Source organism: Chinchilla lanigera, unplaced genomic scaffold (assembly GCF_000276665.1).
Source record: "Chinchilla lanigera isolate Chin_1 unplaced genomic scaffold, ChiLan1.0 scaffold00004, whole genome shotgun sequence".
NCBI classification, from domain to species: domain Eukaryota; kingdom Metazoa; phylum Chordata; class Mammalia; order Rodentia; family Chinchillidae; genus Chinchilla; species Chinchilla lanigera.
In genome coordinates, this window is record NW_004955405.1 from 10,442,115 (window position 1) to 10,469,700 (window position 27,586).

Genomic DNA, 27,586 nt, shown 5'->3' on the forward strand with positions numbered 1-27,586 from the left:
AAAAAAAAAAATCATCTAAAATTAATAATTTTAGGTCACAAGGAAGATGTAAAAATATAAATGATCTCACTGACTTGTCTCCATATTTTCATAAGACTGAGAGCCAAGTTACATAAATTAAATTCTCCTGGGCTATGATATAGGATACATAAATGATGTATAATGCATGAAAGGCCAAACATTGTAACTGTTTGTTTCTGGAACAAAGGTTTTAAAAATTACAAAGAGAAAACTAGTGGGAAAACTAAGTGAGCACTTTTGAGTTATCACAATAAACCTGTATTGTCTTAATTTCTAGTCATGATTTAACTCAGAAAAACAACATTCTCTGTTACATCTAAATTGTTATCATTGTAAATATTTACTTTCTTCCTAATTTTTGCAAGAAGAAAGTCTAACAGTTAAAAAAGTGCTAAAAGCGTAAGTGTATACCTAGTTTTATATTTGCACGTGTTAACTCCATATCACACTGCGTATCCACAGCAATTCTTAAAAGATGTTCCTGTATTACTGAAAACTAAGGAAGAGCATATAATGTTCAATGAGAATACAACAGTTGAATCAGAATTTTCCTCATGTAATTCTTCCATATTCATTCAATGGACTTTTAATTATTTTAGAACATACTTTATTATACACAAGATAGTGACCAATGGAAGCAATGGAGAGTAGCAACATCTTTAGTGTTCAGCTCAGAACATTAGGTCACTTTAATACTGCTGTGCTTAACAAATTCCAAAGATGATGAGTAATAACAGAAATTCACCACATATTTGAGGTCAATATGTCATACAAGCTTAACATGTTCTCAGCAGCAGTACATGCATGACTGTCCCACTGGGTGGCTTGTACCACCTGATGGGACTGTCATGCGGCTCGATGGGACTGTCATGCGGCTCAATGGACAGTCATGCATGTACCACCAACAGCTCAGAGCTGCCTGGCATACAAATTATGTATACCCCCTTTGTTGAACTATAAAAGATCTGGTTCATACACATGGCATACAACAAGACTGGGGAATGACATGATTATACTACACCCCATCACTGAGAACTAAGTGACAATATGTTAATCACAATGGGTAATAATCTACATAGATATATTTATGGTTGATTTTTGTCTCTGGATTCTGGTACAGAGCTCCTAAATCTCCCAGAATTTCCTGTTCAAAAATCTTATGTTCTACTGAGGTCACTCCTGGTGGGCTTCTATAGATTCAGGTTAGGAGCTGGCTGCCAGGGGGAACCCAGTCACGTGATTAGAGGGTTGGAATTTTCAGGACTCTCCCCGCTGAATCTTTGGCGCTTACTCTGATCAATGGTCAGTGATGTCACCAATCATGTTTATGCTTTGATGTTTCCATAAAAACCTTAAAGAAACTGGATTCAGAGAGCTTCTCAGTAACTGAACACACGGAGACACCTATGAGGCGGCACACCTGAAGAAGACATGAAATTTCCATGTCCTTTCTTACATACCTCTTCCATCTGGCTGTTCATGTGTATCCTTGGCAATATCCTATATAAAAATGGATAAACATAAATAGTTCTGTAAGTCACTCTAGCAAATTACACCTGAGCACAGGGCCATGTGTAGGGTCAGAATTACTAGTGTAGGCTGGAGAACTGATTGCTGGGCATATGTGGGGTATAATCCCACACAACTGTTGTCAGGAGTTGTTTAGTAATGTATGAGAACTGAGAAAAAGTTTGGTGTTCCTATCTCTGACAGACAAAATATAATGCCCGGCACATAACTGAAACTTAATTACACTTGAATGACAAATGAATATTGAGTCAGAACAGAACTTCACATTAAGGTAAAGAAGCATTTTTCTATTCTTAAAACTCACTGTATTAATAGCTTTTACATTCACATCTGGAATACAATTCTAAAAAAGCTACAGAAAATATACAAATTTAGGAAAAGTGAAGTGGGTATGTCTTATAATGTTCCTGTGGTCATCACTATGAGATTTCACAAAATACCGAGGCTAAGTTTTAATAAGCCTCCTCATGCAATATATAGTGCTTTTAAAAGTTAACAGTAAGTTCAACCTATACATGAAAGATTTAGACTCACCAAGTGATCTTAAAAAGGATAGAAACAATTGAACATGTCCCCTTCTCCCAAAAAGATGGCATAGACACTCATTTTAGAATGGTCAATGTTTCAGTTAAAGTACATTATGTTCTGGGCTTTAGAAAATTGTTTTTGGTACCAGGAATTGAGCTTAGAACCTGTGCTTGCCAGGCAGCTACTGTGCCACTGAGCTATATCCCTAGCCCTAAAAAAATTTTTTAGATATTATACTTTCATGATTTTGTGCATTTTCCAAAAATATGTATAGAGCTAAGCCTATGATCCATATTTTGGTTCACTGCACTGAATTTGTTATATAGACTGGGAAAGCAAGCTAAAAGCTTTATTTTCAATGATTTCACAGTTGAATGCTAGTATCCTTAACCTGTTGCAGACTTTTCTTAAACAACTTAAGGCATCTTGGTAACTTAGTGAAACAGTTGGCTCTTACTGCACAGTCTTGTGATCATGACTATTTTATTTAAATGAAACTTTTAAATGTATCCTCTGTATATTTCCAATACAGGTTTTGAGAACTAGCCTATTTATGTTTAACTAGATAATCAACAGGAGATTCCTTTTTGAAACAAATTGCTCAACCAAGTTACAGTACTTACTTTTGATCCAAAAGCTGTTTCTGACGTGCACTAAACAAATGTGTGTAATTTTCTGTACCAGACTTGGACTTTTGTTTTCCAGCATTGTTAGAAAAAATATAGTATGTTAAGGTTCCCATTTAATCCTTTAAGAACTGAATTGTCTCTCCTATTCATTTTCCCCATGTTGTGATGTTTGCAAGCATGCAGAAGTATGTTGATTCGGCTGTACGTTTGCACACTCATGTTTAACTTACTGTACCCTGGAGCAGGTTCTATGTTCAATGTTTAAGGTTTTCTTTTTTTTCATGAACTGTGCTGCATTAGCAACAAAAAATAGAGTAAGCACGTATCATAATTTTGTGGAAACAATTTGATGAGCTGTTTCATCTATGAAAAATCTGTAATATGAAAAATTTTATAAAATCATGAAAAATAAAATATAAAGCCAAAAATGCAAAGTGAAAATTTTAAACATAAAAACAGTTCCTCAGAGCAAAAATTATAAAATAAAACCTAAGCAAAGGATTTTTTTGTTTGCAATTTTTGATTAAGTTTATTGGTATAATTTACACACACACACACACACACACACACACACACACACACACACACACGAGCACATTCATCATAGGGAACTTGTACCTGTACATGATGTATCTTAGTTCCTCTTTTTTTCCCACTCCCCGCCCCACCTTTCAACCTCTTTCCCTCCTTATTTACAAAACTTTGCTTCCATTTTAGCCTTTTGTTTTCATATCCCCCACCCCTTCCCTTTCCCTTTTGAACAATTTATTTCACAGTATCTATTATACTTTTGGTTTTTACCCTTTCAGTTTCTGACACCAGAGACAATAAAATATTTACACATATCCACGTTATGTCACTTAAGGAGTATGGTCTCCAGGTCCATCCTTTTAGCTATAATGTCTCAAGTTTATTACCTTTTATGGCTGAGTACTTCATTGTATTAAAAAAAATCTTTTAAAGTAAATAATTTTTAGATTGCCTCTTTCAAATCAGCAATTTTCTTAGGCTTACATATACTTAATCATTATTTCATTTCATTTTCATTTATGAGTGTATTTTTACTTCAAGGGTAAGTTGTTTTTTTAAAAAAATAGGTGAATATTTAGCATTTTAATCATCACCACTAATCGTTAGAATTTTTTTTTGTCTCTTTGAGACAGGTTCTTGCTATGCAATTCAGGCTGGCCTTGAGATCACTCTGTAGCCCAGGATGGCCTCGAACTCACAACGATCTTCCTGCCTCAGTTTTCCAAGTGTTGCAATTACAGGCATGCGCTACCATGCCTGGCTAGTCATTACAATTTAAGAGGCACAGATAGGTCTTGTATTGACTTGCAATACATATGAAAAAGTTGTGTTCATTTCTGTTATTTTAATATTTAACCTATGTTTCCCTTTTTAACAGATGTCAATTTTTTATTGCCAGCAAAAATATACTAGACGATTAGTTTTAAATTGAGTTACTGTTATAAATTTCTAGGAGGAGGTAATTTCACTATTTTTAAAATGAAAGTTAACTTATAATTTGTTATTTGTAATTCATATATTATATGGTATTCTGATAGAGAAAATATCTTAATCATGTATTTAAATATTCACCTAAAATGAAATATAGTGGACTCTGGACTTCAAACTCAATTCTTTTGCGAGGGCTGGTTGTAACTCAAGACTATTTTTCCCTTTTCATTTTAACCTTTTCATAATTAAAAAAGGGGTTGCATAATGTGCATAATATATCAGAAACACCAATAACTTTCCTACTGCAGGCACCAAAAAAGTTATAAACTATGCCCGGTTTACCAGAAACAACAACTTCATACTGTACTCACCAATCAAATTGACATCTTTGGCTGGCATGAAGGAGGATAAAATGGAAGGTGGTTAATGTTTGGAAGGGTAAAAACATTAGGTATCTGGACTCAGACTGATGCTTACATACACTTATATACACTTTTCTGGCATCGCAAATCTTTGTTTACAACTGCACAAGCGGCCAGCGGTCCACTTGTAATTCAACACTTTGGTCGTAAATTAAACCTAAAATTCTGGTTGTAATCCAAGTTGTTTTTACATGAGGCTGGTCGGAACTTGAGGGTCCACAGTACCTCAGAAAGCAGAGCATAAGTGTTTTGTTGCTGCTTCTACATGATATAGGGAAATAGTTTATTGTATTAAATTGACTTAGATGATTAAAAACATACATGGCATTTTAATTATGAAATGATTTGTAAGATATATAACTAATTATTTTGACAGGATAAGAACAGTCATGTCAGGTGACAGGAATGGATATGACACAAAGTGTAGAGATGCAGTACAAACTAGTCTAATGTGATTTTTCATCCTCCTAGGGTACTAACTAAGCACTGGGAATGGGCTGGATTAGGCATGATTTATTTAAAACCATCATGTGAATTCCTCAGCCTGGCATTTAAAACATTTCAAAATCCTAACACCCTAATCTACATAAATCCCATCAGTCCATTCTGATTCCAGTCAGTGGCTCATACTCATTTCTGCCTATACCTCTGATGTGACTGAATTCAGTATGCACTCACCTCCCAAATTCATTATGTTGAAATCCTAATTTCCAATGTCTCATAATGTCACTGTATTTGGACACGGGCTTATAAAGATTTAATTAAGGTAAAATAAAGTTGCATAAGTGACCCTAAATCCAATGACTAGTGTCCCCGTAAGGACTGAGGAAGCCAGCCATTGGGGCATATGCCTATAATCTCAGCACAGAAGGGAAAGGTGGAGGATTTAAAATTCTAGATGAGGGCATGCAACTTAGTGACTGTCTCAAAAATAAAAAAACAAAACAAATACAAAAACAAAGACAGGACTGGGTATAGTTCAGTGTGAAAGCCCTTGGTTCACTACACAGTACCACAGAAATAAATAAAAATAAGGAGTTAGGACACATATAGACATAAAGAGACAACCCTGTGAAGACACGGGAAAAAGGTAGCCATATTTGACTTCTAGCCTCTAGAACTGAAGAAATTTTTATTTAAATTCCAAGTCTATGGTACTTTGTGTGGCAATCCCAGCAAACTATCTAGTTTTGCTTGTTACTTCCTTCACTGAAACTGTCCCTTTTATCGACCCACGTTATTTGTCATTTGACATGAAATGACCAAGCATTTGGTGAAGTTGGCCTCTGGTACACTCAACTTCCCTTTTCTAAACTAGTAAAAGCACAGCCTCTAAACATATACATCTATTAGCATTTCCTACCCTGTAAGAAGATATTAAAGTTTCAGAAGTTAATATAAAAATATATTTTAAATGCTCAGCATGCATTTAACTGCTACTTCTGTTGCTGCTGTAACTATTTTCTAGTTATATTTTTTCTAATTAAATTACTTTGTCTCATGGAAAGGAGTTCGTATTTTTACACTGTAGGTGACAGGCATCATTACAAATATTTTACACAGTGGGTAAACTTCCTAAGACTTACATAGTAGAAAGCAGTATCTGGTGATAGTGTGAAAGACCACAGATAAAACAATACAGGAAGACCAGTGTTATGTTTTGTATCAGAATGTCCCCCTAAAGCCTCATGCTTTAGGGATTTGGGGAGGTGACTGGATCACAGGGATATGGTATTCATCACTGGATCAGTCCACTGATACACACATAGCCAAATGTGCTGTTGGGAGGTAAAGCCTGACTGGAGGTCAGGGATCACTGAGGGTGTGGCCTGAAAGGGTGTATCTCCTTTCTTCTGCCCTTGATTTCTCTCTGCTTCCTGCTACCGGGCCATGAGCTGTTCCTCCTCTGCCATGCTGCCTTGCCATAGAGCCAGGCAAATATGGACTGAAACCTCTACAAACTGTGAGCCAAAATAAACCTTGCCGGGGCTGGGGATTTAGCTCAGCGGCAAAAGCGCCTGCCTGGCAAGCGCAAGGTCGTGAGTTGGGTTCCCGGTACCGGAGAAAAAAACAAAAAAAAAAAAAAAAAAAAGACATTCAAACCCAAAATAAACCTTGCCTCTTTTAAGATACTGTGTCCTGGTGACAAGAACATGACTAAGATAAACAGTTCTAAAAATCCTTTCAAAACTTCAAGTGGAGAATTATAAAGCTACAATTGAGAGGACAGTTGTTCTAATGGACAGAGAAAGGTGGATCCTAGGCATATTTGGTAAAATATATAGGAACTGATGTTTAGTTATGGAATGCAGAAAAGGAAAAAAGTTTAAAATTTTTTTAAAATTAGAATTACAATTTAAAACGTTTTGGGGCTGGGGACATAGCTCAGTGGCACAAGCACCTCCCTGGCAAGGTAAGGTCCTTTTGATTCCTGGTACCAAAAAAAAAAAAAAAAACATAGAACTTTCTGTATATCACCATAAATCATCTCGGTCAGATTTCTACATTATTCTTAATAGCTGAGTATGCTTCATAGTACATGCATGTTGCTTCATCTAACCAGTAAACAATGCAGTAAAGATTATTCTTGCTACATTGTTACATCCTCATTTCCTTATGATACAGTTTCTAGAAGAGGAACTGCTGGGACAAAAGCACAGGCTCAGGCTTTGGATACATTTTGACAAACTGCACTCCAGAAACTTACTCTCTGCAGTTTAAGCCCTGTGTCTCTGAACTTTTGCCAGTATTATCAAGAAATAATCACTTGTTAAAATAACTCCCGAAGACAACACTAATGTTTGTCACTCTAAGTTGGGCTTACTACTAAACTTTTATAATACCATTTAACATTTTTATGTCTTCTGTAAATAGTATACAAACTCATTCTTCTCTTAATATATTTTTTCAATCTAAGTCATTTTTCTGCGAGGTGCACCAAAAAAATTTAACACATATTTCAAAAGCACACAAATACATAATCAGTAGGGAATATTCTCCAGTAAAAGAAAATAAAAGAAAGCAGTAGTATGAATGTATTTTTTCTACTCCTACCTCATGTATTTATTATGAAAATGTTTGTTGTTCTATCTCTTCCAGTGAAAACTCAAAAGTAATAAAATTCTTAAACTGGATGTCTCTCTAGAAGTGATTTTTCTCATTTTCATGCTATTTAAAATTTGTGCTTTTTAAGTTAACACAGGGATAATAAGGATAAGGTCCATCTTTTGGCCTGAACAAAGTCCTACATATAAGTCAAACTAACAGATTAAAATGGTAAGTACCAATTTTATATAGCTGTATCCTACTTTTATTATTCTATCTTATGGCTCCAAATCACTAATAATTATACTTTCGAATTATTAATAGTAGGCTAAAGGACTCAGTAACGTTTTTATGTATGCATATATTCACATACTGTATGTATTACATACATGTAGAGAGAGCCAATCTTTTAACACATTACATCAGAGGTTAATATGAAGGAAGAGAAATCAGAAAAGGCAGGAAGGCAGAAACCGTTGAGGGAAGGGAAAGGAGAAAGAAAAAGACAAATGTTTTAGTACCCTGAAGTAAAAACACAGGGCAAGAGAATTTCTAATGAAATGAATAGTGAAGAGCGATGTGGTATAATTCCTACTGGCCAAACAGGCACCATGTGGAATTTAAATAAATTTATACATCTGCCAACAGTTCAAAGTACCTTGCATTAAAAAAAAGTGACAAACCTTTTATTACAGAGTAAGCTCATTGTACTCACTGTCTTGCCTTTGGCTTTCAGTGTTAAATTTAAATTGGATTATAATGACTTCATGGAAGAAAAAGTGATTTTTATAAGAAGAAAATGAAGGAAAGCAGAAGCTTTATTTACTTTGAACCAACTGTACCTTATGTTAATAAATTCTATGAAAGAAACAAAATAGTTTTCACGTGATGAAACTGCACAATTCCAAGACACACGGGCGGAGACTTTCTTTCCTGCCGAAATACCTAGCATGATTATAAAAAGTGAAGTTTACAGACACATACACACAAAAATAAGGGGAGATCACTGCAAAGAAAAAAAGTGTGGTTTCACTTTTAGTGACAGCTACTTTTGCAGAGAGCAGAGACTTCACTCCTTCAAGTTCCCATCAGTCATAATTTCAACCGATCTGGCTGATGGCACAGAGGGGAAATCGGGCGAGGGGGAGCGACACACAGTGCAGGAAAGGTAATTCGGCTCAAGGCGGTTCGCACAGGACTGCGTTCAACCTGCTCTCCGTTCTGCCTACCAGCAGCTTAAAGTAAATAAATAGAAGCAAGGGGGAGCGAGCAGCACGGACGGCTCGGCGGAGGGGAACTCACTGCTCGGCGGGCGAGGGTGCCGCGCTGCGGGTCCGTGGAAGCGCGGACGCGGCCCGGCGGACGCAGGAACTGAGGGAGGAAGCGACAACGGTCAGAGCTGCTCCAGGTGGGGACGAGGAGGGGACCCGCTCCGTGCGGAAGTGCGGGGGCGGGGTGTCCCACACAAACACAAACACACGCCGCGAGCCCCCGGTGGGCGGACCGACGCTACCTCACCATTCCCCGCCCCTGGACCCCGCGGCCCCCCTCGGACCCGCGGCCCGGGGCTTGCGCGCAGCAGCACGGCCTCGGCTGCAGAGGCCCCGGTAGCGGGGACAGCCTCAGCGGGCCACCAGCCGCCCCGCGGATCGGTAAGAGACGCTGCAGCCGCGGTGAGGGTGGTGGGAGACTGAAGCGCGTCTCCCTCCGGGCTTACACGAGCGCGGAAGCGGCCTACTCACCCCCTACCCTGTGTCCGCGGGCCATCGCAGCTCCCACCTTCCGCTGCCGCCTTAAGGGAAGCTAGAGCGACGGGGGTCACGGCGGGGGTCAGAGGGTAAAGGTCTTGCTCCCAGCAGCCTCCGCGGTGGATACGTCGCCATCTTGGATCCGCGGGACAAGAAAATTCATGCGGTGAGTTTTTGGCAAATTTTCGGAAGTCTGGCAGCGGGGCGCGCGGCGGGGGCGGCGGATTCGGGGTCCCCGCAAGGCAGGGGAATGTCTCGGGCCCGGGCCGGTCGCGCCCGGGGTTCGCGGGTAGCGTCCCGGCCCACCGCTTCCCGTTGCTTTTGTCTCGGCTCCAATCGAGAAAGGGAGAGCGGAGCGGGCGGGGAGGGGGGTGGCGGTGGTGGAGGGAGGGGGTGTGTATGGGGGGTGGACGTAAAGCGTCGCTGTGCTCCGGCCGCGGCTGCGGCAGCTCTAGATCTCAGGCCCGGTCCCGTCCGCGGGCGGCTGGGCTGTCCTCGGACTCCTCTCCCTGGGGCTCCCGCCAGCGCGGAGTAGCCACTGCCGCCGCGCTGCTTCCTGGGGTAGAAGACAAGGCGGTAGCGGCGGGAGCCGAGTCCGGGCCCGCTTTAGTCTGCTCTGCCACCTTCCCGGCAGCTGCGGCTCTTCACATGTCTCTCAGTGCACGCAGATCATCTGCCACTTGTGTGTTTTTGTTTTTGTGTAAAGATGGGGGACACTGAAGTGGATAACGGGTCTCAGGATCCTCCAGGCCCAGGAATACCGAGGGTGATGCATGGTGGGGGGAGAAGGAGTGCAGCTGTGATGCTGCTGCTCTTCCTGCGCCCGAGGGTGTTGTAGTGTTGTGGAGACGGTCCGTTTGGTCCTGGGGCGGCGGAGGAACCCGAGACGCCTCTGTTTGTGAAGTTGCAAGCCCCAGGTTTCTACTTCCGGTGGGGCCTCTCCACCTTTTGCTCTTATCTAACTTAGAAGTTTTATGGAAGAAATGAGTAGGATGAAAAGAGGCCCCCGTGGTTCTTAATTAGGTACTCTTGGTTGTGTCCAGGAGAAAGCTTCTAGTTCTTGGTGACTGTGAGCCTTAGTGAAAGCAAATTGTAGTTTTCTTTTGTAAAAACATTTCTAAGGTTTTTAGCATTTGCATCTATTCTGGTTCGTGTGGGTACAGTGTTACCACCACAAAAGTGTTACAGGCGGGTACAGCTGTCGTAGGAAAGACTTAAACATCAACTTCCTTCGAATCCTAGGGGACGTCTTCACTTTTCAACATCCGGAAAACTACGTTCAGCATATTTTCACAAAACTCTTCGTTAAAGAATCCTACTCTTCTTAATTGTCTGGATAGTTCCTAATAATTAAGCACTGATACGAACCCTTAGATTCTTGACAAAATAGTAGGAAGTAGTGTACTGAGTTAATTCATCAGTGAAACCATATTTGAATTTAGTATCCAAAGTGAACATGTTTCTTGTCATGCTTGATACTGGGAATTTTTATAGCTCAGGTGTCATTAAGTGTCACTATTGATCTGCTTTTTAAAACAGCGTAAGTGAAGGTAGTGGGGGGTGGGAAAGAGATTTAAACATACCTGTTTACCTACCAGCTTTATGTTGTATTTGACAACAGTTCTTTCCTAAACATCAGTGACTACATCTCATGCAATTTTGGAGGGGACCTTTTATCTCAGGTTTAGAGGGTTAAGAATAACAGTAGACTGAAATGGTTAAATAGCTACATTCAAACGTTTAAATTGCTACATTCAGATTTTGTTACATTGAAATGTTTCTCAATGGACCGAGATTATTAAGGTTGTATGTTCCCCTCCATTCATGTCTTTCGGTTTTGCAAACTTCTCATTTGATTTAAAAAAAAATTTTCCCAAAGACTTGAATTCCAGGGACTTCTTTGAATACTTTGTATTTAAACAGGAAATAAACTATTTCACAGCGCTTTATCTATCAATAAGTTAATTAGACATTTGTTGGCAGAATCCTTTCATTCTAAGTATACAGTGTATAGAGATATCTTCTGTACATTCTAAGTGTAGCATAATCTTATCCTAGAAAAGAGAATTGCCTGTTGTTTTAACCAAACAATAAATACAGTCCATAAATTTTTTCTGTTTCTTTAATACTTTACCATAAACTAGTATCATGGGAAAAAAAGTCAAAGTACATGTGTGAGTGATTTACACCCTTTTCATTTGAGAAATACCTGATAAAATTCAGAATGATATACTGCCCTAGAAGTACTAATTTTTGTTTTCACTTTCTAATTTTGGATGTTTAATATACTTTTTGATTTTTTTCAGAGATGCTTATAGTTAAAACGTGAAAATTTTTTTTTTTTGTTCAAAGCTAAGGACTTCAGATTTAGGAGATTTTATTAAAAGTTCTTCTAACCAGGTTGTTCCAGTTTTTATCGCTTTAGTAGAAGAGATATCTGATATTAAAAGTACTGGTACTTTGAAAGATTACAAAATGTTTCACACTCCTTGGGAAGTTTTATTTTTACCTTTTTAGTGACAGGTTTGTTTCATAAGATTTTCTGATAATGCAGGAAGATAAAAACATGTACTTTACATGTGAGATTATGGAGTGTTACAAGACCAGATTATGGAGTGTTACAAGAGCGTTACAAGTTTACAATTTATCTTTTGCTCTTTAAAAGCAATGTTGAATAATAATAGTATCTTAGTTAAAATTTTTATATGTAGAAAATTAACTTTTCCATTCACTTTTAAAAGCAAATTCCTGAGAACATGCTTACTTGAAGTAGAAATTTGAGGACAATTTATGCAATTAGTGATGCAGTGGTAATACTTACGATTTTATTTTTTAGCCTATACTGCTAGTGGATTTTGTAACACTAGATTTTATAAAGAGGTAAAAGAAACCAGGGTACCAGATAGATAGGGCATTTTTAGAGGCAGAATTAATCTGAGTTATACTGTGGTATTTGGGATTATATACAGTATTGATGAGGAGATCTAGTGCTGTGATAGTAGCCTTTCTGGTTGTTGACACAGGTGACTACTGCTCTTCGTTACCGAGGATGATTTTTACCTGTGATACTTGAAGGAATTGAATTTCATTGTGGACATGTACAGTACTATATATTTTGGAAAGTGCTGTGCTAAAATTGATTTCTGTAATAAACAGTTTGCGTTTGAAAAGAAGTATAAGGAGAATTAAGGTTTTAACTCTTAAAAATTGTTTTGTAGTTTGTATCTTGGCCCTATTAGCTGAACCCTTTTTCAATTTAAATAATATATAATTTTTTCTTTTCTAATTTTTATTTGACACCTTTTGATTTCTGTTTTAAAATTCAAGTCTTATGACAAGTAATGCTGGTATTTATTCATTTATATACTGTTACTCATTATGACTAGTAGACATGACCTGGAAGTAGAATTTTTACTGTTTTCTTGCAGCTTGTTTTCTGAAATATAGATACACATCTCTTGGCATACCACTTGGGGATTACTGCTTTATGTCATAATGCAAATTTCTGGTAAGAACTCATGGTGTGTGTAATATAGAAACATAAAACAGTTATCTAGAAAAAAGTTTTTTTTTTTCTTTTCTAGAAACAATTTTTATATGCTTAAACTGAAGATCTGAGTCCATCTAGATAGATGTTTTGAACATATTTGCTGCTTAACCTTGATTTTTTTCTCCTCATTCATGTGTCAGGGCTTATATCTTAATTGTTCATCACTTTTGTGCTGCTTGATAAAATTATTACTCAAAACTCTTCTGTAGTGTCACTTTCTTCATGAAACTTTTCTTGACACCCAGAATCTCTCTGCTGTGTTACTTTTTATTCCTCAGAATTCCACTGTTGAACATGTCACACTGTTTTGTAATTCATGTCCATTAGTACCCCCCATCATAACAACTTCTGGGCTGTGAGCACCTGAGGAAGCTCTGTGTATACTTACAGTCATAGTGCCTTCTATACTGCATAGTACTTTGTAGGTTCTCAATAAGTATGCCTTAAACAGAGATGTTGCTTGTCATTTGACACAGTGCAAGTCTGTGTATTTACTTCCCAGTCCACAGATCAGAAGCACCAAATTTGAAAATGTGGGGAGAGTTGGTCCAGAGGTTGTGGGTTATTGTTAAACTGAAAATATGGGGAGAAGGGTGTTCTGTGCTCTTTCACTTTTTGAATCCTTTATTATAGTTTTGTTTCTTAATTACCTGTGGGAAAATAGGTAATTAGCTTCTTAGAGAACTGTGTAGAGTTAGTATGGAACTAATGGAGGAATTTTAGTAATAGAGCAATTAATACCCTGCTTTGCTTTTGGCAGTGTTTAGATCTGTGTTTCTTACTGTGTCACTAGTTGGAGATTTTTTTATTTGTATTTATAAGGTAATACATATTTTCTACTACTTGCCCATGAGCTCTTATTATTGTAGGTTTGGGGTTTTTAAAGTTAGAGTCTGTGGGGTTCCCCCCATCACCCTTTTCCTCCTGCTGCCTGGTCCAGAGTAGGAATTTTCTAGTTTTAATACCATCATAATTATGGAAATTAGATAAAGTGGTTTAGTGTATCTTTTATCAAAAGCCCCAAATCCAGAAAGCTCTAAAACTGATCTTTTTTTTTTTTTTTTTTTCTTTTAAATGAGGTGGAAAATTTCAACAGGAATTATCCCTCTTAACCATATTTTTATTATTATCCCTCTTACTGTAATGTCCAACATTTTGATACAGAAATGTATTTTGACTGCAAGTGCACCTGGATCATTGGAGGGGAGATGTAATGTTACCATTCTAAAATCTAATTTGGAGAAATACCTGGCCTTTAAGGGTTTGGATAAATGATTGTGAGCCAACTTTGTATCTATTTCAGCGATGTAGAAATCAGAACAGTGTTAGTGACAACTAGAATGGCATTTGCTAGAGATGCTAATATTGAATTATAGTTTTAGAAATCTTTTCATATATTTTTCTTGCCCATGTATTTCCCAGGGACTTTTTAATGACTAAGAACTACTAGAGATACAGTGTGTGTGTTTTAAAGAGAGTTTGTTCCAGTACTCAGGATGCCAATCTTTCTCTGCTTTTACTGAATGGAAATGCCTTATGTGAAAGTAGATCCTCACTTAGTAAATTTTTACTATGCCAAGGAATGGTAAAATAAAAGTATGTACTGGCAGTTTCCATAACAGTGAGTAGACTTTTTTTCTTCAAACATTGACACACTGTTTTTCCACTTACATTTAGATGTAGAAACATAGCTCCATTGTGAATAAGCATCTGGACAAAATGTAATAACTGATTATGTAATACAGTGTGTTTGGGAGAGGAATATTTGGCTTTGTGTCATACCTGGCAGGAATGTGCTTTTGTGTTACGTTTTACATTGTAAATCATAATGCTTAGCATTCATACAGATTTGGTGTTTAGTTTTCTCCTTTTACTTCATAGACCAGCAAAATAATATTATTCATTGTTTCCCATAGCATTCAAAAAACCTGTTTTAGCTTTGTTGTTTAATATTTTAAAAATGCTTTACAGCTTGCAAAACACTTTTACATACATTATTCAGTTTTGTATGGTTGTTGTTTTGATGTTAACTTTAACATTTATAAAGATAGAACAATTAGGCTCTTTTGATCAGTTTAAAAATGAGAAGTTGGGAATTAGGAAGGCCATTTTCATTCTCAGACTAGACTCAAACTCTAATTTATTTTAGGATTCCTCCATAGAGAAAATTACAGTTTATCAATTTAAGTGAAAGGTGTGTTTTGTTATGTGATTTTTTTTGATGATTCAGTGTATTAAATTGATAGAGAAGCTTGAAAGAGAGGTAGGAAATTTTGTTTCAACTTTGACTCTGACAGTATATTTTTAAAAATCATAAACAGGGTGTGGTGGCGCACGCCTGTAATCCCAGCACTCAGGAGGCTGAGGCAGGAGGATCATTGCAAGTTCGAGACCAGCCTGGACTACAAAGTGAGCTCAAGGCCAGCCTGAACAGCACAGCGAGACCTTGTCTCAAAAAAAGACAAAAAATAAAAATCATAAACATGCATTGAGAAAGACTTCTAATACTGTCTTAAAGCAAAATAGGTACCATATACTGACACCACATTTTACACCTTCTCTTATTGCACAGTTACTCTGTAAGGAGATCACGTGCTGAGCAGGTACTCCTTCAGCATTGCCATGGTTTAGTAGTGCACAGAATATGGCTTAGGGATGTAGTTTTATGATTTTTGTGAGTATGTCTGGCATAAGATTAGAAAAAAATTAGTTATAACTTTCCTAATCACTACACACTTAGAAATTATAGGGCTACCCTTAAACTTGTCAGCCTAAACTTTGAGGTCTACAGCAAAACCAGTTAATCCAACAGATGAGGTACCAGTCTCCATAGTGCTTGTAAATTTGATACATAATGCATTTTTGTGTGTGTGAGTCGCACTTAGTAAAATAGATGTATACAGATATGTAATTGCAGTCCAGTCCTTCAGTGATTTTTTTTTTTTTTTTTTTGAAGCACAAAATGATGAAACACTTAATGTGTTTCAGAGTATAGTTTGAAAACTGCTGGACCTATAGATCTCTGAAGTCACTTCCAAGCCTTAAAATTCTGTACTTTTGAAGAATGAAGACTTTTTCTTGTGTGTACAGATGCACAATTCTATAGAATTTTTGAGTAGTATTTTGGATATGAATTATTTTAGTTTAAATTTTAGGTTCTGGTGGTTGGTTGTTCACTTCTGCATGTTTTCAACAAAATCCTTTAGTAATTTTGTTTTCCTTTTTTGGATCCTGAGAATCGAACTGAAGATCTTGCACTTGCCAGGCAGACACTGTGCAACTCAGCTATATCCTTGCCCAAATCCTTCAGTAATTAAATGTTCTCTGTTAGACATTGTTACAGATACGGGAAGTATGATGGTGATCAAGTTTCCATCTTCATCAAGCTAATATTGTGGACCAGGAGATAGACAATAAAGGAATAAGTTCAGACTGTTATAAGTGATGAAGAAATTAAAGGGAAGAAGAGAGATTATTTTTAATAGGGTGTTGAGAGATGATCGCTATGGTGGTGTTATTTGAGCAGAAACTGAAAAAGAAAACCATGCCGCTATCTGGGTGAATGGTTTTCCAGGCCAACTAAAAGGCCTTGAGATAGGATCAAATCTTGCATGTTTGAAGATAAGAAACTTCGTAAAGTTTATTACTTTCTATGAAACACTAACAAGAAGAAATGATTAAGACATAATCTTGGTCGTTAACTACTGATCATATTATGGACCCTGTAGTCTTTAATACATTTTGTGTGGAAGGAAGATTATTTTTCATTAAGAGGTGTTGAACATGCTTTCTATATCTGTTTGGAATTGGAGGTCTGTCTGTATTAGTGGAAAATTGTTTAGGAGAACAAATTAAAAAGATTTGTCAATTTGTGTTTCCTTAAAATATTAAAAACTTATGAATTTTTAGTGTTACAGTTTTAGGAAGACTTGCCTAAACAAGAAACCTTATTTGAAGGAGTTAGTGAGTTAGTTTCAGAGAGGTGATACTTGAACTGGGTACAGAAGGGTGATTTGGAATTCACTTCGAGGCAAGAGGATAGGAATCAGCATTGTATTTCAGAGAATATGCTGGATTTGTAGAATAAACATGTAAAGCTTTTTATGGAATCCTGGATCTCAGAGAAGTTACTTAAAGGAGTGAAGTAGCCAAGGTGTGAGAGACCTTTATCTTTTACACTGGTTCTTGGGAGCCATTGACTTTTTTTCTTTTAAATAGTGAGGGTGGGGGCTGGGGATTTAGCTCAGCGGCAAAAGCGCCTGCCTGGCAAGCGCAAGGTCGTGAGTTCGGTTCCCGGTACTGGAGAAAAACCATAAATAAATAAATAAATAAATAAATAGTGAGGGTGATGATAAGATTTGTGCTTTGGGGGAAGATTTTAGATTCTGCAGTTGATTTACAAATGAAATTACTATACAGGCTTATACTAAGCTTCTCAAAGTTTTAAAGGATTTTTTTTTTTTTTTGGTCTCCCATTAGATGAATTAAACATTTTGTATTAATGGGATTTTTATGAAGAACTATTTAACTTTTAAAATCTGTAGTTTGCATCTTCTGGATAACTTGTTTGTGATACATACATGTAAACCAGTGACGTAAAAACCAGTTTTGACAGTGGATTGGAATTTGTTACATAAATTTTGGAGCAGGCAAAATATGAATGTTACAATTTATTATAATTTCTAGATACGAGATTTAACATTACATGGATGAATTAGGCTAATACCAACATTAAATTAGTGATAAAGTCAGTCACAGGAGCTGATCTCTATATTATGTTACTTAGATTGTACTTTATAATATATGTGTGTTACTCAAAATACTGCAGATAAGTTACACATTGATTTTTAGATTGCCAATGTGTTAATTCTGCCATGCAAAAACAAACCCTAGTGAATATTTCTAAGTAAAAAGAATTGATTCCCTATGAATAGAGTTTGAACAAATCATTTGGTAGAGTTCATTAATAGCATCTTATTATAGCTAAAGCTAATGTATCTACCGTGGCGATTTGGTTGTCTACTTAGTTCATTTTTTAGATGAGTAAGATGAAACTGGTGATAACATTTGCTATTAAAGACAGTTATATTGTGCGGAAAATTCACCTGATTTTGCTAGTCTCTAGAGCTAGCCAGCCTGAATTGGCATTGCTAGTCTTCTGCTTTTATTTATTTATGTATTTATTTTTGTTTTTGTCTTTTTGAGACGGGGTCTCACTATGCAGTTCAGGCTGGCCTTGAGCTCACTTTGTAGTTCAGGCTGGTCGCGAGTTTGTTTTTGTCTTTTTGAGACAGGGTCTCACTATGCAGTTCAGGCTCAGGCTGGCCTTGAGCTCACTTTGTAGCCCAGGCTGGTGTGGAACTTGCAATGATCCTCCTGCCTCAGCCTCCTGAGTGCTGGGACTGCAGGCATGCACCACCACGTCCGGCTGCTAGTCGTCTGCTTTTTTTTTTTTTTCCAGTACCAAGAATTGAACTCACAACCTTGTGCTTGCCAGGCAGGCATTGTGCTGCTGAGCTAAATCCCCAGCCCCTAGTCTTCTGCTTTTAATTAGCTGTTTGATGTATCTTCCCTCAGTTTCAGTTTTCTCATTTGAAAAATATGGATAAATAACCATGTTTATTTATCTCATAGAGTTGACCTAAGGACTTAAGAGTTTTTGTGGGGTCTTTGTTTTTGGAGAGGAGCTTGTCACATTAAAGATCAGCTGCTGAGGTGTAGGAGAACTAGCTACAATTTATTTGAGTGCACTATGCCTTTCTTGTATCAGAGTTGCAAGTGTAAACCAAAAGAACACAGCCTTGCTCTTGGAGTCTAGACATGTTTTTCTTACCAGGAATTTTGTTTAGATGACTTTCTTTGGAGCATTGTATTTTCAGTAACATAAACAAATCAGCATTGCTCTATTTGCAGTGCAGTGCAGAGCACATAAGAGATAGTTAGTGATTTCTTTGTTAAATGGTATAAACCTAGTGGATTAGGAGTGAAGATACATGTCTGTCATTTACAGTCTGAATACTGTGGTCTTATTTGCAGTTTTCTTCTCTTTGCCTTAGTTTTCTTTAAAAATGGATAAAATATTTTCTTTGAGGTATATTTTATGAGTTAAATAAGATCCTGTAAAACTCCGGATAGTAGATTCTGAACAATGTGGGTTGCAGTCCCTTTTTCTGTGTGCTGAGCAAGTATTTGCAAAACTCTGTAAGTTCAGAGGAAATATTTAATAGTACCTGACATTTCTTTTTTAACAATAGAGAAAATTAGGCCATTTATTTATCTTTGAATATAGGCTTTTCTTTAATGGAGAAATAATACATTATTTTGGAAAGATTCCATAGTTGGATTCAGAAGATGGGTTCTAGTCTGGGCTTTATGGGTTTATTATCTGTGTACTTGAGCAAATCAATTAGTGCTGAAGGGACTCAGTTTTTTAAATAATTTATGCCTCCCAGTGTTACTGATAATAGTTAAGATAATGAAAGCAGAAGTGTTTGGTTAACTATAAAGCATGTTGAAAGCATTACAGTACTGATGCCTGATTGTTAGTGCTTGTAATGAAAAAGAAGTTTTTTTCTAACGTGTGATTGATACATTCATTTTTCCTGTTATGATGCTGCTATATTCCTATGCTTTGCCTTTTATGCATTTTTTTAAATATGTGTGCTTATCGTTTGTTTGTTTTGGGATTGAACTGGCCATTGAACCCTGGGCCTTTACACTGAGCTATATCACCAACTCATACTTTATTTTTAATTTTGCAACAGGTTCTTCCTAAGTCACTCATTTGCCTGGGTTAGGCTGGAGCATGTAATCCTCCTGCCTCAGCTTCCCAGAGTGCCAGGTTCACAAATGTGTGCATGTCTGGCCAGGCTTACTGGATTTTTGAGAGAGGGGAGTTGAGAGATTATTGAAGTGGGCAAAAATCATTGTGTTCACTCTAATATGGTAGTTGGGTATTTTTGCACACTGAAATCTTAATTCAGTACTTCCTGTTTGTAAGTATGTGGCAGGAAATCTGTCTCTGTTTTTTGTTCACAGAGGGTGAAGATCATGACTAGTCCTTGATTTAGTCTCATTTTGTAACTATTCTTTCTTTATCATTGCTAGCTAATCGTGTTTTTTGTAAACATCACACTTACCTTTATGAATTTCATTTGTAGTTTATAACTAGAGGGTTGAAAATTTCAACAACATAGCTCAAACCTATTATGTATTCTTTATGTCTATAATATAGATGAATAGCTTTTTCCCTTCCTTAAATCTGTAACATCTTTTAAGTACTGAACCTGTGAGACATGAAAAATATATACCACACAAAGAAAGCAGAGTAGTATTAAGCAGCAACAGCAGCAGCAAAGTTAGGAAAGTGAATCAGAAAATAATGAATGTGGAAAATGTGCAGTGAAGGGAAAGACATTATTTTTACTGTCATTCCTGTAAAATCTAGTTATTTTAGGCTTTTGTTGGGTTCGATGATTATTTAAACTTGTACTGTTATAAAAAGCTGCTTTCAAGTAAAGTGTATTTTCTGCTAAAAACAAATACTAAAATTCTGGAAACTGAAATTCTCTTACCTCACATCCTTAGGTTGCTTCTGCATTTTTTCATATTAACTAAGCAAATGATTTTTACAAAACATTTGTTATGTGAAACTTAGGAAGTAAACTTGAAGCCAGCAGATCCTAGTCCAGATAATACCTCTTCATAATGTTGATAGTTTTAATAATGACTGTCAGGCCCAGCAATGTGCTCAATCATCACATACTTAGTTATATTCATTATGTTTATTATTGTAACAAAAAGATAATTTAGCACATTTTAGAGAAGTTTTCAGTATCAAAGGCTTTTTGATTGTTGGAAAATTACTAGAAGTAACTAGAGAATTCATTCTTCAGAATAGTCTGCATCCCTATATAGATAAAGACATTTTTGCTTATCTATCAGCTGTAATGTTATTTCAGAAATGGTTTGTTTCATTTTTTTTGGTACCAGGAATCAAACTCAGGACCTTGTGCTTGCCAGGCAGGCGCTATGGCACTGAGCTATATCCTCAGCACTGGCTTGTTTCTTTATTTCTGATATATCAGTTGTCTTAGAAAAAGAACAACTTATTTGATTTCTAACAATGTATTCAAATTGAGAGTTTAAGAAATTTTTATGTACTTGGGACAACTCAAGGAATTCTGAGGTGAATTTTTTTTTTAAGGGAAGATTTAAACTGGGTATGATGGTGCGCTTCTAAACAATCTCAAGCTCAAAGCCAGTCTGAGCAATTTAGTGAGACCATGTCTCAAAGTAAATTTTAAAAGGCATGAGGATGTAGCTCAGTGGTAGAGGAACTCTAGGTTCAATCCCCAAGATCCTCAAAGTAAATAAAAAATTTAAAAGGACACAACTTGTAATAGAAATAGTTTCTTTATAACTTCCCTATTTTATAATTTTAGAATCTTGTATAGGTATATATTAGAGATGATAAGGAAGCACTACTACTATGCATTAGTTTTTTTAATTTTTTATATGTTGTAAATAAAATGAGAGGTTATGTGCTAAAGAAGACATGTGGTAAAAAATAATAACATACTTTTTACAGGAAAGGTAGAAAGTAAAGATTAGGAAAAAAACTGTTACATGGGACAAGCATTTGTCACTTCCTGTGTATGTCTGTATGTAAATACTGCAGACTCTTGGTTTTCTCCCTGATTATAGGGTGATATGGAAATTTTAAAAAATGGAGGAAAGGGGGCTGGGGATTTAGCTCAGCAGCAAAAGCGCCTGCCTGGCAAGCGCAAGGTCGTGAGTTCGGTTCCCGGTACCGGAGAAAAACCAAAAAAAAAAAAAAAAAGAAAAAATGGAGGAAAGTATGAAGGGGAAGCATCCAGAGACAAGCACTGTTTTTATTTTTATAGTAGAAAAATTGGGATGTACTCTTTGATTTTTAACGAGAATTAACAAAAGCAGAAACAAAGCTTGCATCATGAGACTTTTTGGAGTTTTCATACAAAACAAAATGCTTAATGGCCAAAGTGCATATGATTTAATAATTTCTTATTGAACATTTATTTTGATTTTATATTTTTCTGAGTTCACTGTGTGAACATTTAGTTGAATTGTTTTTGTACATTTGAGTATTTAGAAAACATTTCTGTAAGTATATTGATTTCAAAATATATCAGTTTTGGAGTTAACACCAGTGCTTAGGTAATTGTTGTGTTTTTTGTAAAATTACTTTTTAGGCTTTAACATTCTCACATGTAAGAGGAATTATAGTAATGGTGCTTACCTCATAATTGAGGAAGAGTAAATATGTATAGCATTTAGCACAGCCTGTAGTATAACAGAATACCTGTCAGTGGAGCCTTCCCCTTAAGTAGACTGTTCCTCCTGTAGCATCTATAGGTTAAATATCCTCGATCCAAAGTGGTTGGGAGCAGAAGTGTTAAGAATTTGGAGTTGTTTGCATTTTGGAACATTTGCATAGATAGACCTCACAGGTTTTATCACTAATCTGAGAAATCTGAAGTCAGAATTCTCCAAAATTTGGACCTTTTTTAGTGGCATATTGGTGCTCAAAAAAATTTCAGAATTAAGAACATTTCAGATTTTGGGTTTTTCTGTTAGAGATACTTAACCTGTATTTTAGGTAACTTTTAAAAATTTTGCTTTTCATTCCAGCACTAGATCATGAATAGGATTAAGTCAGTCTTATTCACTGTATATTTGAAACCTCACACAGGGCCTGGCAAATATTCATTAAATGTACAGAAGGTATTTTCCAAAGGTTTTGCTGTTTTCTTGCTTTTTTTTCTTGCATCAAAGCTGTACCAATTTATATTCTTAGAACTGTTTGAATTGTCTACTTTTCAGTTCATTGTCAGTGATACTGAATGTGGTTGTGTAAAAACAAAGTTGTAAATTTTAAAGGTATAAAATGATAGTTTAGCTGATTGTAGTGATGCATACCTATAATTTTAGCACTGAGCGCTTGGAATATTGAGGCAGTAGGATCTTTGAGTTCAAGGCCAGTCTGAATGACATAGGGAGATCCTCTCTCCAAAGAACAAAAGAAGTTAAAAAAAACTTATATTTTAACTTTTCTGGCGTGAATCTTTTTTATTGTGTAATCACTTATATTTTAAATGCTTTCTGTTTGAGTTCTTATCATTGAAAGGCAGAATACAGAGAGTAAGGGTAACAATACGTTGTAATAATCAGGTCTCATTCCAGGGTAGTATTCCATATTTGGAGAGAGGGCAGTAAGCATTTAATATTGCACAAATATAAGGTGAAGTTAATACACAGAACTACTATCCCATGAGTAGCTTTAACTGGATAAACTGAAAAATGTAGTTTGAGAAAATTTTTGACTAATTTAATTTAATGTGAAATGCTGTTATATTGTGTTGTCATTACTAAGCTTATGTTGTTCAGAGGATTTCAAAATCGTTGTTATCTGTGGATATATTTTATTTATTTATTTTGTTTGTTTGTTTTTTGGTTTTTCTCCGGTACCGGGAACCGAACTTACAACCTTGCTCTTGCCAGGCAGGCGCTTTGCCGCTGAGCTAAATCCCCAGCCCCTGTGGATATATTTTAAAGTGTTGAGTGGTTTGCTTTGTGGGGAGTAGGTAAAGGCAAGTAACGTCTAGGTTCTGTATTAAATACTTTGTTACTGATTTACATATTGATACGGCAGATATTTAGCTCCTGTTATGTGGGAGATGTCTGTCATAAGAGAATATAATAGTCAACAAAACAAAACATACTGTATGGTAGTTGGTGTTAAGGATATGAAGAAAAAGAATCCAAGGGGGTATGGAGTATATTTAGGGTACAGATTTAAATAGGCCAATAGAAGTTTTTTCCTAGAAGGTGCATGGATGAGCCTGAGGTGAGGGAACAGTTCTGTACAAATCCAGAAGAAAGGGATTCTATGAAGGGACAACAGAGCAAGTATCCTGTGAGTGTAGTATTTTTATTGTCTTATGAAAAATTGCAAGGAAATTTGTGTTGCTAAAATGTAATAGGAAGAGAATGTGTACAGAAAAGGTAGGGGACCCGTGTCAGTGGGACTTTGCTAAGCAACCATAAAGACATTTACTTAGGGTAAAATGATATATCCTCTTTACAGTTGTTACACTTAGTTGAATTATTTCCCTAAATTCTACTGAATAGCCAGTATAGACGCTCCTCAGTTCACAAACGTGAGTACCTCCAATTAAACCTACATTGTACCCATGTAATCCCAGCAGTCTGGGAGGCTTGGCAAGTTTGAGGAGGATCACAAGTTCAAGTCCAGCTTGGGCAATTTAGCAAGGTGCTGTCTCAAAATAAAAAAAAATAATAATAAAAAAGACTGGCTATGTAGCTCATTGTGAAGGTCCTGGGTTCAATCCCCAGTGCTTAAAACAAAACAAAAATGAAATGAAAGTACATTTAATTCATTTAAGCTATTGGCCATCATAGTTTTGCAACACACTACTCTAAAAAGTAGTTGTTTACCAATGTGATCACCTGGCTGACTGGGAGCTGTGCCCCCTGCTGCTGCCGCTGTCCAACATTGTGGATATTCGTGGCCCAGGAAAAGATCAAAGGTCAAATTTTGAAACATAGTTTCTATTGAATAATGTGTATCACTTGCACTATCATAAAGTAAAAAAAAAACAACTGTATAGAAATAGCTCTCGAACAGGGAAACCACGTATAATTCAGTTAGATTATGAAAATACACATGTATAATATTTTAAAGTTCATACATGATTAAATCTCTTACAGAAAAAATATAATTAGTAAAGAAACAGGTGGCTCTATTAACATTTTTTTATTGTTTTTAGTAGGAGGCTGTACTGCATGTATGCTAGGCAGGTGTTCTGCCACCTGACCTACACCACAGACCTGCTGAATTAAACCTCACACTAAAAAGACCAATTAAGACCAAGAAGTTAGTGCTTTTAGGATTGCTGCAGATTTCTGATGACCTTGGGTTTTATTTTTGTCTTTTTGAGACAGGGTTTTACTATGTAGTTGAGGCTGGCTTTAAACTTACTTTGTAGTGCAGGCTGGCTTCAAACTCAGAGCAATCCTCCTGCCTCAGCCTCCCCAGGACTGGGATTACACAGGCATGTGCCACTATGCACTATGCCCAGCTTGGTGATGACATTTATTATACTGAGTTTTGTTTTTTTTTTTTTCAAGTTAATATGAATAGTAAAATATTTATTTTATTTAAAGATTTATTTAAATTTACATAAATTTAGAGATTTATTTAAATTTACATATATCTATTTTCTAGTAAGATGTTCTTTCTCAGAGAATTAATTTTTTATGTTAATATCCATAGAAATGACTAACCATTTATATTTTAAAATTAAATGTGTTGGAGGAATTTACATATAAGACACCTTTAGGTGTCTTTTTCTTTGAGTTCTGACAAATTTTTATCTGTGTAGCCATTACTGTGATTCAGGTAAACAGGACTCCCTCACCCCTGAAGTTCACTGATTCTAAGCAGTGACCCAGGCAATGAATCATTTATAACCGAGGCAACCACTCATTTGCTTTTTTTTTTTTTTTTTTGTGGTATCGGGAATTGAACTCAGGACCTTGCACTTGCTAGGCAGGCACTTATACCACTGAGCTATATCTGCTTCCCTCATTTGCCTTCTGTCAGTACAGATTAGATTATCTTTTAGAGATTCAAATAAATGGAATATAAAGTATTTTTTTGTGTCTGACTTCTTTACTCACCATGATTTTTAAAAAATGCATGAAGCATTCACTTTTTTGTTGGGTAGGTGTTGTGTTTTTGTTTGTTTGTCTAGCACTAGTTTTACTGGTTCTGAAAGGTTAGGTGAATTAATACATATTTGGTACAGCAAATACAGGTTTGATACAACTCCACAGTTTTCTTGTATTCATCAGTAGGATGCTAAAACTTTCAGGATTTGTATGTTGCTGAATTTAAATACATACATAGATGATGTGAACGGATGAGTTAATAATGAAAAAACGTACATGTCTATTTATATAGGCCTTTAATTTCTTTTAACAGTGTAGTTTTCTGAGTATGTTTTGTTCTTCTGTTAAACTTTTCCTAAGTGTTTTAATCTCTTTGATTTGGAAGTAGAATTTTTTTCTTAATTTCATTTTTGGTTTGTTCATTGCTAACGTATGGAAATGCAATTCTTTTGCATATTGATTTTTGTGTCCTGTAATCATTCTAAACTTTTTTCATTTAACTGTTGTAAAAGTGTTACTTTTACTGTCAGTATTAAAATCTAAACTATTATTAAACTGCTGTAAATTGTCATTTTTAGTGGCTTCTTGAGGATTTTCTATATATGCAATTATGTCCTCTGTAGATAGAGGCAGTTCACTTCCTTCCAGTCTGCTTTCAGTTTTATTTTCTTACCTAATTATTTTGGTTAGAGTCTTCAGTACAACATTGAATAAAAGCATCAAGAGTGGACAACTTAGTCTTGTTCTTGATTCTAAAAAGAAATCAGTCATTCACTGTTAATTATGATAATTATATAATTTGGTTTTTCATTGTTACATTTTGTTAGTTTGAAGAAGTTTTCTTTTCTTGTTAAATATTTTTAACATGAAGGGCTGTTGGATTTTTTCACATTTTCTTCTGCATTGTTTGATACGATTATGTGGTTTTTGTCTTCTATTAATATGGTGTATTTTTTGATTCGCTTTATTTTGGGTGTCTCCATAGCTTTATATGTTTGTAATTTGTATAGCCCTCTGAAGATTGGCTAATTTATTATAATGAAACTTTATCTTTAATGATTTTGTAAACTTTATTTTGAGTCAGTATCTTGCTAAGTCACTAATTGACTAGACTGAGGTTTAACTTGTGATCCTCCTGCCTCAGCTTCCTACAGTACTGGGATTGCAGGTGTTCACTACTATCCCATAAAATGACTTTTATACTATAAGATTTTAATTCTTTTAGTGATACTTTTACAGTATTCTTTTGTATTACTTTCCTAGTTGTTGCCACAAGACTTACTGTATACTTTTTATCAGTCTTCTTGCTTGTACTAACTTACTGGCAGATATAGAAATCCTATTTCTAAAAGCTCCGTTCACTTTTCTCCTTTTTTGGAGTGTAACTGTTGTTATATACATTATAACTATATATTTTACAAATCCAACAGTATGTTGCAACAGTTACCCCCTTATTTTTATTTTGTTTCAAGGAATAAGGAATAAGAGAGAGTGAATATATGTACTAATTGAAAGCTACATTAACTTTCTTTTTTTTTGCTTTTGTCCATTTTCACCGTGGATTGAGATTACCATCTTACTCTGTTTTTCTCCAAATAGCTTAACTTGCACCCATTTTTATGCTGTTACAAAGTCTCTCTCCAGTATTGTTATAGATCCAACAATACACTTACCTTGTTTCAGACAATTTAAGAGAATTTTGCTTTTATACTTCTATAATTATCTTTCAAGGTCTGATAGGTATGGATTCTGTCAGTATGTGTGAGTTTGGGTATTTTTGGAAAGATATTTGGGCTAGATATAAAATTTCTCCTTGACGGGTTTTTTTCTTTGTGCATTTGAATATGTCAACCAACAGCTTTCTGGTCACCATTCTTTTTGATGTGTAGTCAGTTAATCTCACTGTCCCTTTTCTGT

General features: G+C 36.1%; 1 protein-coding gene and 1 long non-coding RNA gene across 4 annotated transcripts in view; one reads left to right on the plus strand and one right to left on the minus strand.

Moving 5' to 3' along the window:
- Positions 1-611: 611 nt before the first annotated feature.
- LOC102027807 lies at positions 612-6,332 on the minus strand. Its single transcript, XR_001235312.1, has 2 exons — positions 4,541-6,332; positions 612-1,521 (listed from the first exon to the last, which is right to left on the minus strand). It is a non-coding gene; the product is annotated as an uncharacterized LOC102027807 (long non-coding RNA).
- A 2,967-nt stretch (positions 6,333-9,299) lies between these two features.
- The window catches only part of Cnot2 (CCR4-NOT transcription complex, subunit 2), a 95,816-nt gene continuing 77,529 nt past the window's right edge, over positions 9,300-27,586 (plus strand). The window contains exon 1 of one of the 3 annotated variants that reach the window (XM_005374306.2): positions 9,300-9,550. In XM_005374306.2, coding sequence (XP_005374363.1) covers positions 9,546-9,550 — 5 coding nt within the window. In that variant the 5' untranslated portion in view covers positions 9,300-9,545. The remainder of the gene's footprint in view (positions 9,551-27,586) is intronic. The other 2 variants (XM_005374307.2, XM_005374309.2) reach the window with 2 other exon arrangements.